This window comes from Penicillium canescens (assembly GCF_028828765.1).
Source record: "Penicillium canescens strain IBT 15451 chromosome Unknown utg000005l_segment0_segment0, whole genome shotgun sequence".
NCBI classification, from domain to species: domain Eukaryota; kingdom Fungi; phylum Ascomycota; class Eurotiomycetes; order Eurotiales; family Aspergillaceae; genus Penicillium; species Penicillium canescens.
The window spans coordinates 1,073,108-1,084,536 of record NW_026703967.1 but is presented as its reverse complement, the minus strand read 5'-3'; the positions used below and the strand labels follow the sequence as shown (position 1 = coordinate 1,084,536).

At 47.0% G+C, this 11,429-nt stretch overlaps 6 protein-coding genes across 6 annotated transcripts; 3 read left to right on the top strand and 3 right to left on the bottom strand.

The window, feature by feature from the left end:
• Positions 1-285: 285 nt before the first annotated feature.
• N7446_007999 (alkene reductase) lies at positions 286-1,386 on the bottom strand (the record flags this gene model as incomplete). The annotated part of the gene is made up of 1 exon (XM_058516744.1): positions 286-1,386. One exon carries the CDS (start codon positions 1,384-1,386, stop codon positions 286-288), a length of 1,101 nt encoding a protein of 366 aa, XP_058370390.1.
• Positions 1,387-1,832: 446 nt separating this feature from the next.
• N7446_007998 (MFS transporter) lies at positions 1,833-3,428 on the top strand (the record flags this gene model as incomplete). The annotated part of the gene is made up of 1 exon (XM_058516743.1): positions 1,833-3,428. The coding sequence occupies one exon, from the start codon at positions 1,833-1,835 to the stop codon at positions 3,426-3,428; it is 1,596 nt and encodes a 531-aa protein (XP_058370389.1).
• Positions 3,429-3,546: 118 nt separating this feature from the next.
• N7446_007997 (C2H2-type zinc finger protein) lies at positions 3,547-6,138 on the bottom strand. The gene is made up of 6 exons (XM_058516742.1): positions 5,953-6,138; positions 5,629-5,904; positions 5,330-5,572; positions 4,346-5,279; positions 3,879-4,294; positions 3,547-3,824 (listed from the first exon to the last, which is right to left on the bottom strand). The coding sequence occupies exons 1-6, from the start codon at positions 6,068-6,070 to the stop codon at positions 3,571-3,573; spliced, it is 2,241 nt and encodes a 746-aa protein (XP_058370388.1). The 5' UTR covers positions 6,071-6,138; the 3' UTR covers positions 3,547-3,570.
• A 771-nt stretch (positions 6,139-6,909) lies between these two features.
• On the bottom strand, positions 6,910-8,271 carry N7446_007996 (SMP-30/gluconolactonase/LRE family protein; the record flags this gene model as incomplete). The annotated part of the gene is made up of 3 exons (XM_058516741.1): positions 6,910-7,653; positions 7,716-7,936; positions 8,037-8,271. The coding sequence occupies 3 exons, from the start codon at positions 8,269-8,271 to the stop codon at positions 6,910-6,912; spliced, it is 1,200 nt and encodes a 399-aa protein (XP_058370387.1).
• A 472-nt stretch (positions 8,272-8,743) lies between these two features.
• N7446_007995 (uncharacterized protein) lies at positions 8,744-9,683 on the top strand (the record flags this gene model as incomplete). The annotated part of the gene is made up of 4 exons (XM_058516740.1): positions 8,744-8,792; positions 8,855-9,306; positions 9,361-9,443; positions 9,500-9,683. The coding sequence occupies 4 exons, from the start codon at positions 8,744-8,746 to the stop codon at positions 9,681-9,683; spliced, it is 768 nt and encodes a 255-aa protein (XP_058370386.1).
• Positions 9,684-10,119: 436 nt separating this feature from the next.
• Positions 10,120-11,250, top strand: N7446_007994 (3-isopropylmalate dehydrogenase; the record flags this gene model as incomplete). Its single annotated transcript, XM_058516739.1, has 1 exon — positions 10,120-11,250. One exon carries the CDS (start codon positions 10,120-10,122, stop codon positions 11,248-11,250), a length of 1,131 nt encoding a protein of 376 aa, XP_058370385.1.
• Between the last annotated feature and the right edge of the window lie 179 nt (positions 11,251-11,429).

The following is an 11,429-nucleotide window of genomic DNA, read 5'->3' as shown; positions in this document are numbered from 1 at the left end:
TGATATTCATCAGGGACTTTATTTGAGGTCATGTTTACCGCTGGCCTCCCGTCGCTATTTTTGGCCCCCTGTTTGGTGTTTTGGCCGAGTACTTCTGGCCTGTGCGTCCACGTTTCGGCCACGTTATGCTATACAGCAGTCCATAGGAGTATTCTCTAAGAATTTCAATTAATACGCTCTTTCCTTTTTATCTTTTGTGGTCAATTGGGATAGCTACCCATGCCATCGCATTCTTGGCTATATATTTGCCTAAGCCTATACAAAACGCAGAAACTCAGCATACATTCAAAGACCGCTCTCCAAAAACTCCGCACTGAATGGATAATCCGCATACCCGGCTTCTTGCATAGCCGCATAGAAACTATCCCGGTCATACCGATTGAGTGGAAGTTGATGTTTCAGACGGAAGGGTAAATCAGGGTTCGCAAGGAAATGCCGGCCAAACACAACAGCAATATCATTGCCCTTGTACTCATCAAAAGCAGCATCGACATTCTCCGGCTTATACCCACCGGCAACAAGAACAGGAGATGCCTTCCCCCAAATATCCAAAAGGAAATCAATCCCCTCGGTCTTCTCACAGTCCACATTGTTGATCACGCGAGACTCAATCAGATGAAGATACGCGAGCTTAAGCTCCTTCAACCGCTCAACAAGATATCCAAACTGAGCAACAGGATCAACCATCTTCATCCCCTGCCATGTATTCCACGGACTAAGACGGAACCCAACACGGTCAGCCCCAACAGCTTCAACCAACTCCTTAGCAACCTCCAATCCGAATCTCGCGCGATTCGGAACATTCCCACCCCATCCATCCGTCCGTTGGTTTGACACATCTTGCAAGAACTGATCAACAAGATACCCATTAGCACCATGAACCTCAACCCCATCAAACCCAGCCCGAATGGCATTCTTCGCGGCGACACCGAAATCCCCAATAATACCCCGGATTTGCTCCTCGCTCAACTCGTTCGGCACAGACATTCCGGCTTCCATGGCGATAGGGCTCGGAGCGAGCACCTCATACCCGCCCTCCTTGTGCAATGTAGTTGGATCCGCGGCCCGGCCAAGCGCAATCAATTGGCAGAAGATATAACTGCCTCTGGCGTGCACAGCATCTGTAATCTCTTTCCAGGCTTGGATGTGGGATTCCGTGTAGATTCCTGGCCCGTTGGGGATTCCGCCGCTGGACGGGGAGATTAGGGTTGCTTCGGCTATGAGCATTGTTCCTGGTACTGAGGCGCGTTGCTCGTAGTATGTCTTTGAGAACGGGAGCGGGGTATGATTCTCATCGGCACGTAGGCGAGTCAGGGGCGCCATTATTACTCGGTGGTTTAAGGCTGCGTGGCCGATTTGGAGAGGTTCGAATAGTTTGGAAGACATGTTTGTTTGGGGTTGGTTGAACTGGATGGATGGTAGGTAGGTAGGGTCTGAGAATATATGAAGTTTAGATGTTATATACCGTCCGGGATGCTATGTATATAGTAAAGTGGATTGATGATAAATAATGAAAATTTGGTGCTTGTATACTTCACAGTGGCGCGTGGAGATGTGTTGGAGGTGTGTTGGAGGTGCGTTGGAGGTGAGTTGTGGAGGTGTTCCAAGATCGACCGTCTAAGTGATTCAACCACCTCCAACGACCACCCCCACACGTAATCGGGGACCTTTCAATGCAGAAACTGCAGGAGCTGAGTGACAAATCTGCTTTAGAATTAATAATCTGTAAACTCTTGTATAAAATCAATTCGACGGGTTGATTAGAGTTAGTGTATTACAAGTTAAATTTGAGAGTTTGTTGGCGAATCAATTGTAACCCTAACTTGCCCAAGATGCCTCTTCAATGGCTGCGTGACAGCTTTGTGGGACAAACTTTACGCCAATTCTGCAAAATCTCCAGCTTGAAATACAACGAAGAGCATCCCCACTGGCATTGCTTCGACAACAAAGTCCTTCAGGATGAAAAGATCATTCGAGTCGAATGGTCTCCCGACGACGAGGAAAATCCTCATGACTGGTCATCAATTAAAAAGACCTTTGTTCTCTTCGTTATTGGTGCATATAGCTTCGTGGTTTACATGGCAGCACCAATCTACACCCCAAGTGAAAACGCTTTTATTGAAGAATTCGGCGTGAACAATGCAGAAGCCGCCCTTGGACTTGCTCTATACGTGTATGTCAAGGTTTTGAAACCACCAGATACCATTTTTGCTAACTTCAAGCACAGCTTAGGATACGGAGCCGGCCCTTTATTCTTCAGCCCTCTAAGCGAGATCCCTCGCATAGGTCGAAACCTTCCCTACGTTGTCTCCTTCGTCCTCTTCTGCATAATCAGTATCCCAACAGCAATAGCACCAAACGCAATCGGTTTCTACTTCCTACGCTTCCTTCAAGGATTCTTCGGGAGTCCATGCCTAGCTACTGGAGGCGCCTCAATTGCGGATATCTACTCATCAGACGTGCTCCCCCACGCAATGACAACGTGGGTTTTCTGCATTTTCTGCGCTCCTGCTATTGGTGTTTTAATCTCGGGCTTCGCAGTCCCAGTCCTTGGTTGGCGATTCTCAATGTGGGAAATTTTGATTGCTGCTGGTCCGATCCTCGTTCTTCTTTTGCTACTGCCTGAGACTAGTTCTGCTACTATTCTGCATCGACGCGCACAACATTTGGAGAGAATGGATACAGATCATACCCATGAGTATAGGACTGCTGCTGATATTGCCCAGGCGGGCGTTTCTTTTTACGAGATTGTACAGGAGTCCTTGCTGATCCCTGCGAAGATCACTTTCCTTGATCCAGCAATTCTGTTCTTGAATTGCTATACATCTTTGACTTATGGTATCTATTACTCCTTTTTCGAGGCATTCCCAATTGTCTACCAAGGCATATACGGATTCAACCTCGGCGAAATGGGACTTGCCTTCCTAGCCATTGTCGTCGGGACAGTGATTTCGTTCGTGATCTACAATTTTTACATCCGCAAGATCTTCGTCCCCAAGGCCAAAGAAGGGGGTGTCCGGAAACCAGAAGACGTCTTGGTTCCAGCTCTGTTTGCGTGCTTTGGACCGGCTATTGGTCTGTTTCTTTTCGGTTGGGCTGCCAATCCGAATGTTCATTGGATCGTTCCGACTATTGGTATTGTCATTTATCCGGCTTGTGTGTTTATCTTGATGCAGTGTGTTTTTCTGTATATTCCCGCATGTTATCCTCAGTATGCTGCTAGTGTGTTTGCGGCGACTGATTTTACGCGGAGTGCTTTTGCTTGTGGGGCTGTTATCTTCTCCAAGCCTCTCTATGAGAATTTGGGTATTGGGCCTGGTTGCAGCTTGTTGGCCGGTTTGACTATTGGGTGTGTGGTTGGGATCTATGTGCTTTATAACTACGGGGAGACGCTGAGGCTCAGATCGAAGTTTGTATCTAAGTGGTGATTTTGCAGTGTTCTTTTAGCTAGACCCTATAGATGTTTCTTTATGCATTGATTGCTATCCATAGACGTTTCTATAGCCATTTTACCCGTTGTGTATATTCCTGTCAAAAGGGGCAGGGCTGATACCAATACCAGCAATATATTCATTGATCTTTCAGAGAACTAGCAAATCTTTGCTCGCATGTATCAGCATATATATCAAGTCCCTCCCCAATAACCTTCAATATCGCCCATTGTTCATTTCCTCGGATCAATCGCGCCCAAAGCTTCACCACAGCGAAGCCCAGATAAACACAATTCGATGACAACGTAGGCCTAGACCACAAATCTTCATCTCCCGACGTTCTCCCCTCTTCAACAATATCCCCGATCCAGCTAATCAAGCGACTCTCATGCTCTATAACAAAACGTTAGCATATTTCAGCCTGACTTATTGGGAGAAAGCACATACCATCGAGCGGCCTCCTTGTCTGACAATCAGAAATACAAAACAGCCATTTACTGAGGAAAATCGCAAATTCCAATCCACAAAGTGAATGCTGAATACTCCACACGAATGCGTGGCTCCTCGCAACGAAATTGACGCCCAGCTTAACTGGTATACTCAACGCATGAGTCGCATGCAAGATTGCAGGCAGTAAATGGGGACCAGCGGGTAGTTTTGGCATCTGTAGGAGTCTGTTTGCGATTTGTTGTGGATCCCGAGACCCGAGGATTTTGTATGGGCCTATGTTTAGAGCGAGTCGGACGTACGCTAGTCCCAGTAATGCTGTTGAGGTGAATGTGACTGGGCCGTTGGGATTGCGAGGGTCGAGGCTTGATTCGGGAGCTCGTTGCCATTGGGATGTCCATGCGTGGAGGGCATTTCTGTGGAAGGTATTAGCGTATTACATTGGCGTGTCACTTTGATTATCTTACCGGATGACCTCTTTCTGGCCATTGAGTAAGGTGTCATTCACATCATTGTATGAGCCAAATGCTTGCTGTACAAGTGTAATTCTCTGTATTAAGGCATGTAGAAGAATGTAGTTTGCCAAAGGCGATGGTACAGGTTGGGAGTTTAATGCCTGGGTGTCGCTGGGAGATTTCATTAGTTGCGAAAGGGCCTCTTGGAAAGGCATTTGTTGTGCATTGTCTAGCTTGTGCACCATTGACCATTTATGCTGATTCGGGGCAATCCATTCGAAGCAGCTGCACGGAAGGCGGAGATTGATTTCGTCGGCCAATATGACTGGCGGAGTACTGAATGCTATGCCATGTAGATTGAGGAGGGCGAAAGAGAATAGCTTGACTCTCCTGTCGGATTCTTCTTGTACCCATGAGTGCCAATTTGTATCTTCTTGTAGATTTTGGGTACTCTCATCTAGTTGGCCCTCTCTGACACACCTTGCGACAAAGCTCTGAAGGTTGAAAGCCTCCCGTACAATGTCGGGCTCACGCTGCCAAGTTGCAAAAGCAATCAGGTAAAAAGCGCACCGTATCTGAAGCATCAATTCTCTCTCGGACAAACCTTCACAGCCATTTTGCGTTTCACGATGTTTTAAGGTTGATTTTGCGGCATAAAATAGCAGGACTGCTTTTCGATGTTCATGCCGATACTGGGCACCAAGTGCAGCCATGGCTAAGATAATCTCCGGCTCACAGTTATCCACTCTAAATGTCGGAATGTGGACGACTGGCATATGAGGATAGAAACCATCGAAGAATCCATTCACAAATCGAGTGAGTGAATGACATGATGGGAATAGAGCGTCAGCCATTGCCGTACCAGATTGACTTACAGCCCGTAGAAGACGATTCCGATATTCATCAGTGATTCTCAGAATAGGTAACGTTAAGACTCCAAACTCGGCTAATATCACATGGTCAGTTTATCTCTGGGTATAGGGATGAGATACCCACCGACTGACTCTCTTTCAATGGGAAGCTGGCTAAGAGACTGATCTGGTTGCGAAGAAGGTTGTTCTTGTAACGTATATCCGGCGCTTCCGACATAAGTAGGGTGCATATTGGATTCCCCAGCAAGAATTTGTACAATGCTGGGCTCAGAGGGGAGAGTCCACTCATTGTTGAGGCCTGTATTATGACTGAAGGACTCCAAGTCTTGTAAAACCAAAAGATCTTGGGCATTGAACAATGAATCCCCTACCCAAGTAAGCATTTTGTTTCAGGCTCCACATGAAATGAAAGGGGAAATGTACCTTCAAATGGATAGCCTGAAAATTGTCCCTGCGAATCAATTGCGGCGGACACACCAGCCCCTTGGAGGTCAGGAAGTCCCCAAAACGATGTGTTTGAATTACCGGTGGAGGCATCATTCACTGATGATGGGATACTCTGGTTACTATGACCAGTCACAGGCGATGGTTGCTGAGTTGGAGGAGTTGGAGAATGGCCAATGTCCTCATGGCGTTTCAACAGATCACGCCGGCCGAAGGAAGCGCCACAGGTACATTTGTATGGCTTTTCATTTGTATCTAAGAATAATTAGCTTCTTCCATTGAAATGATTGGGGGTGGACATACGAATCCGAATGTGCCGTTGGAGGTGTTCGTGGCGGCGAAAATGACGCTTACAGTGAGGACATGTTCGGGGTTTTCTTTTGCCCGTTGAGTCTGGCGTTTCAGGAGTTGGTGAATCCATGTTTGATCAAATGCATGATATTCTGCAATATATGTGGGGAATATTGCGAAAGGAACGCTGGAGGTGTTCAAATGGAATGTGAAGACCTATGAAAATGACTTACTCGGCCGTTTACATGCTTAGCTAAGCTCGTCGCCCCAGTCCTGGAGATAACTTCGACAGCTAGACGCGAGTACAGGGAATATCAAAATTCCTCCTTAGCTCTCCTATTTTCAGGAGGATGTTAAATTACTCGGAGATGAAGTCGAAACCCTTGCACCTTTACTTCTCCAATAATGTGTCCAGCATCAAACACTCACGGTTGAGAAGAGCAATGGCAGTCAAAATGATCGATTAGTACCTTGAATAATCCCCAATATAGAGGCCCAGCACAGCTAGGCTCCCCAAAACTGTTAATTTCATTCAAGGATTGGTCTCTGCGCCACACAGATGAAGGAAGTATCTGGGATCGAGCTTAAAATAGCGTGGTGAGAACAAGCTGCCCTGACGAGTTACTCTCTCGTGCTGACAGGTGCGCTTAGCTATCATATATAGCCTCAGAAGAAGCCTTCCAGACAATTTAACGGTAATAATGCCATATATTTCAGACCAGGAAATAAGCTTCAACCCCACAATTCCCCAGAGCACCTCATCCTGTGGAAGCTTTTCCTCCCCACGACCATCTCCGACTTCCTGGTCATCCCATTCAGCCAATAGCCACGCCACGTCATCTTATCTTTCCAGCGTTTCCATTTCTCCGAAATGACGAGCATATCAAATGACCAGAGTAAGAAATTCTCATTTGCCGTTGTGTATTGAAGGCGTAGTCTAAAACTGCGATGTCATACTAACACCATGGACTATTGCTCCTTGATTAAGACCTTGTAAATGAAGTCCCGCCCCGTTAATAGCCACATTCCATAATCTCGTTGACGAGGTCCTCTCTCCAAATTGAAGATGATATCATTAGGGGTGTTGATTTTGCCCAGAAGAGCCCCAGATGTAGGATCAACGACATCAACCCCGCCCAAAGCTGCCACCATCAGGTATCCCTTGCGCGTCACTTGAAGTCCATCAGGCCAGCCAGCCTCATTCGAATAAATCAGCCGTGGGTTGCTCAAAATCGAGCCTTTGACATCAAAGGCCCACACATTACGCAAACTGAAGGGAGAATGGCTCATGGGCTTGCCCGAGGTTGAGTTAGAGTCGGCAACATAGAAAGTCGATCCATCAGGAGAGAATGCGAGGCCATTTGGGGTGGTGACGACTGGGTTTGAGACAGAAATAAGGGCTTTCGTTTTTGTGTTGAAGAAATAGATGCCATTGGGGAGCTCGGGGGACTTCACGCCCGGGAATCCCTGGCACCAGCCATAAGGAGGGTCAGTGAACCAGATGTTCGAGTTTGAGTCAAAGACCAGATCATTGGGACTATTAAGATGACGTCCGCGGAAGTTGTTCACAATCGGAATGGCGGTGCCGTCGCGAGGGTCAACAGAATAGATACCTCGGGCTGGACCACCGTTTGTGGTCAGGTACACTCGTCCTTGGTGGTACCTTCCTCCATTCACATTGGGAAGAGGTGGAGATGTCTCGACCTTGCGCGCCTTTTTCCATGTCGCGATTAGCTTAAAACATCTTAGTCTTTCCAGTGATTCAGCTACTGTACCTTATGAGTGTCCACGTTGATCGCCCACAGCCAGCCTGTCTCGCTTGTATCAGCAAAAAAAAGTTCATTGGTCTCCGGGACAAATGCAGGCGCTTCATGTACTCGAGGGGGCTGCCCCTCGAAGGACTGAATCTTTTCAAGCTTTGCATCCGATCCGATAATGCTGAAAAATGAAGCATCCCATGCGATAAAGTCCGTAAATCTTATCTTTTTAAGGGCATCTTAAACATGGGACTGATCAGACTGGATATCATAAAATGGTGTCACTATTATATACATTAATTCAAGTTCCAAACTGAAGGTCTTCAAGTGTAAACTGACTAATGTCACCGGCTTCCCATTCTCCGGGGATGACTGCAAGATTATCCTTCACATAAGAAAGTGAGACCTTCTCGAATCCAACAGGCAAGGCACTCAGAAAGTCATCCTCGCTAGCTAGCGAGGTTGCATTATGGTGCACTGGAAGGACATCCTGATGATTCGACCCCAGAAAGCTGAGAGGAGAGAATGCAGAGTCTCCCCAGAGCACTGACAGCAAAGACATGCTAAGATTCATAGTAACTCGTCGCTCATCAAACTCTGAATATCACACCAAGTAATAATTGCGATGTCATTTCTGCGACAATTCATGTGGGAGCCCCTAGCGACCCTTCCTCGTTCTCCACAAGTCCCCGCACAAAACTCCGTGTTTCTCGGACATTCGTGCGGCGTATTCACCACGGTTTGAATAGCTTCAATGTATGTTTCCAGACTGAATTATTCGCATCCATCATATCGGGTGTTTGGGTGGGGAGCATGATTTACACCTCGAAAGTATTGATCCCCACGTTCCCTCCGATTAGCATATTCCAACCCCTCACATAGTCTGTTTGCCTTGATCAAGTTTGCATAGCTTGCTTGAATATTCAATAGTATAAAGATATCCGCGTCTACTCATCCGTATTCGATTTCACAAGTCGAAGTGCTAAGCAACTGCTATCCCAATATTCTATTTTGTTTCAACTTTGACCTCTTTACTAATCTTCACAATGACTATTAAGAACGGGCGCCTTTATGGAAAAGTTGCTCTCGTAACTGGTAGGTGATATTTAGCATGCCTTTGAGGACTTCGAAGCAAACAGTACTGATAATATTTCTAGGAGGGTGTTCAGGATTTGGTGCTGCGATAGCAAAGCTCTTCGCAAAGGAAGGGGCCAAAGTCCTCATTGGAGACATCAACATTGCCGGTGCTGATGCAGTCATTTCTGCAAGCCCTGCTGGCTCTGTCATCTCTCAGGAGCTGAATGTCACTCAGCGTGCCGACTGGGATGCTGCTATCGAGCGGATCTTGAAAGAGTTTGGCCAGCTTGATATTTTGATCAACAATGCCGGAACAAGCTATAAGAATAAGCCGACATTAGACGTCACTGAGGCGGAGTACGCTCGTTGTTTTGATGTCAACTGTTTGGGAATCTTCCACTCTGTCTCATCTGTGTTTCCTATCTTCGTGAAACAGAAGGCAGGAATCTGCGTCAACATTTCTAGCTGTGGCGCTAGTAGACCTCGCCAGGGTCTGGTGTGGTATAATGCCAGCAAAGGGGCTGTGTCTAATGTAAGCTCTATTTGGCAGTTCTTTTCTTCACTTGTGTATCTAATTTATTCAAAGGCTACGAAAGGGCTGGCACTAGAGTTTGGCCCTCACCAAATCCGGGTGAACTCGGTCTGCCCTTTATTGTGTGGGACAGGACTGTAAGCTTCATACCTATGGAAGTGGTATTTCATCAGTGCTAATCGCGAACTTTCAGGTTCGAGTCCTTCGCTGGCGTCCCTGACACACCCAAGAACCGTGAGAAGTTCCTCGGAAATGTACCACTGGGTCGCCTAACTGAGGTTGAAGATGTGGCTAATTCAGTGCTTTTCTTGTCGAGCGAGGAGGGCAAGTTCCTCACCGGAGTGAATCTGGATGTAGATGGGGGCAGAACCATTTAGGATATTTTCAATGCGTACATAAAATAGTTCTAGATGAATGAATGAACTGATTTATCTTTCAGGATCTGAGCAGTTGATTATTGTACCTTAAGCCATTATCTTGTGATTCCGACAGAGTTCCAAGTTGTTGATTGTTTGAGCTGCACGCGTTCAACCCTTTGCCATCTCTTCTTCGCTTTCATCAATAATTACCCTGCTATTTCGGCAGGAGTCGTTTTGAAACCTGTGCTATTCAGAACGCAGACTAGTGCATCGGATCTTGTCGTGGGGCGCAAACTAGCATCTGGCACACATCCCCACCAGAGTCTCCGTAGGTGTGAAGCAATCAATTCAGATAGAAAACAGACACAAATAGTTAACTGTTTCCCTGTGATTCAAGCTCATTCATAACAACTCAAACGTTGTAATCTTTCAGAACAATACGAACGAAGCCATCATGACCAAATCCAAGCCGGAGTTTTCCATCCTCGTCATCGGTGGAGATGGAATTGGCCCTGAAGTCACCGCAGAGGCCACCGCAATTCTCGATTTACTCTCGGCGCATCCCAAGGGCCGTGCAACTTTCAAGCTTCTCCCTCGGCTCTTTGGTGGCTGCTCTATTGACAAACATGGAGTATCCGTCACAGAAGAAGTTCTTGAAACGGGCCGCAGAGCCGACGCCATTCTCATGGGCGCCGTTGGAGGTCCCAAATGGGATGGAATGAGGCATGGGTTTGAAGGCCCCGAAGGTGCCACTCTACGCCTGCGTGAAGTGACACAGGTATACGCGAATCTGCGGCCTTGTGAATATTTTGCAGCAGGAAACAGTCCCCTCAGAGAGGAACTTGTTCGTGGAACAAAGTTCATAGTTCTTCGCGAGAATTGCGGTGGAGCTTTCTATGGGCCTAAGGAAGAAACTTCCGATTATGCTTCAGACTTGTGGTCTTACAAACGCTCTGAAATTGAGCGTGTCACTCGCATGGCGGCACATTTGGCCATCTCCAAAGCGAGCCCCAAAAAGACCGTCATTAGCTGTGATAAAGCCAATGTTTTGGCCAGCTCGCGACTATGGCGAAAAGTCGTCCAGGAAACTATGGAGAGAGAATTCCCAGAAGTTGAGATCGTGCATCAACTTGCCGATAGTGCAACCACACTCATGATGATGCGTCCCACGCTTTTCAATGGAGTGGTTCTTGCCGACAACACATTTGGTGACTTGCTGTCTGATCTTGCTGGTGTCATCCCAGGGACACTTGGTGTCTTGCCGTCGGCCTGCCTTGCAGACATTCCTGTTCAAAAATGGGGTGATAAACCAATCAAGGGTTTCTACGAGCCGGTGCATGGATCGGCGCCAGATATTGCAGGCCAGGGAATTGCGAATCCAATCGGAGCCATTCTCAGTGCAGCTCTCATGCTCAGGTATAGCTTCGGAATGGAAGAGGAAGCTACTGCAATTGAGAAATCTGTCACCCTGACTTTGGATGAGGGGCTTCGAACAAGGGATATGAAGGGTACAGCTTCCACAACAGAGATTGGAAGTGCGATCAGGAAAACGCTATTGGAACTACTAGATGAGCAAGCCCTCTAAATGGTCTCTATTCTTTCTATTCCGTGTTTTTTCAATGTATTGACAGAGTGAAACCTATACCGTGGCGTCCGAATAACAGTCGAATGTTTTTTTTCTCATTAGACCTAATCAGCAATTGTAGGAAGGGGCCCACTGATTAGACATCATACAAAGATGACCACGGTTATTACCAGGCACCT

Bases quoted from the DNA above. Each gene is read 5' to 3' on its own strand.
- N7446_007997 (XM_058516742.1), bottom strand. From the start codon at position 6,070: ATGGATTCACCAACTCCTGAAACGCCAGACTCAACGGGCAAAAGAAAA. The intron at 5,905-5,952 runs GTATGTCCACCC...AATTATTCTTAG, and splicing joins CCAACGGCACATTCGGATTC to ATACAAATGAAAAGCCATAC. The intron at 3,825-3,878 runs GTATGTGCTTTC...GTTTTGTTATAG, and splicing joins GACAAGGAGGCCGCTCGATG to AGCATGAGAGTCGCTTGATT.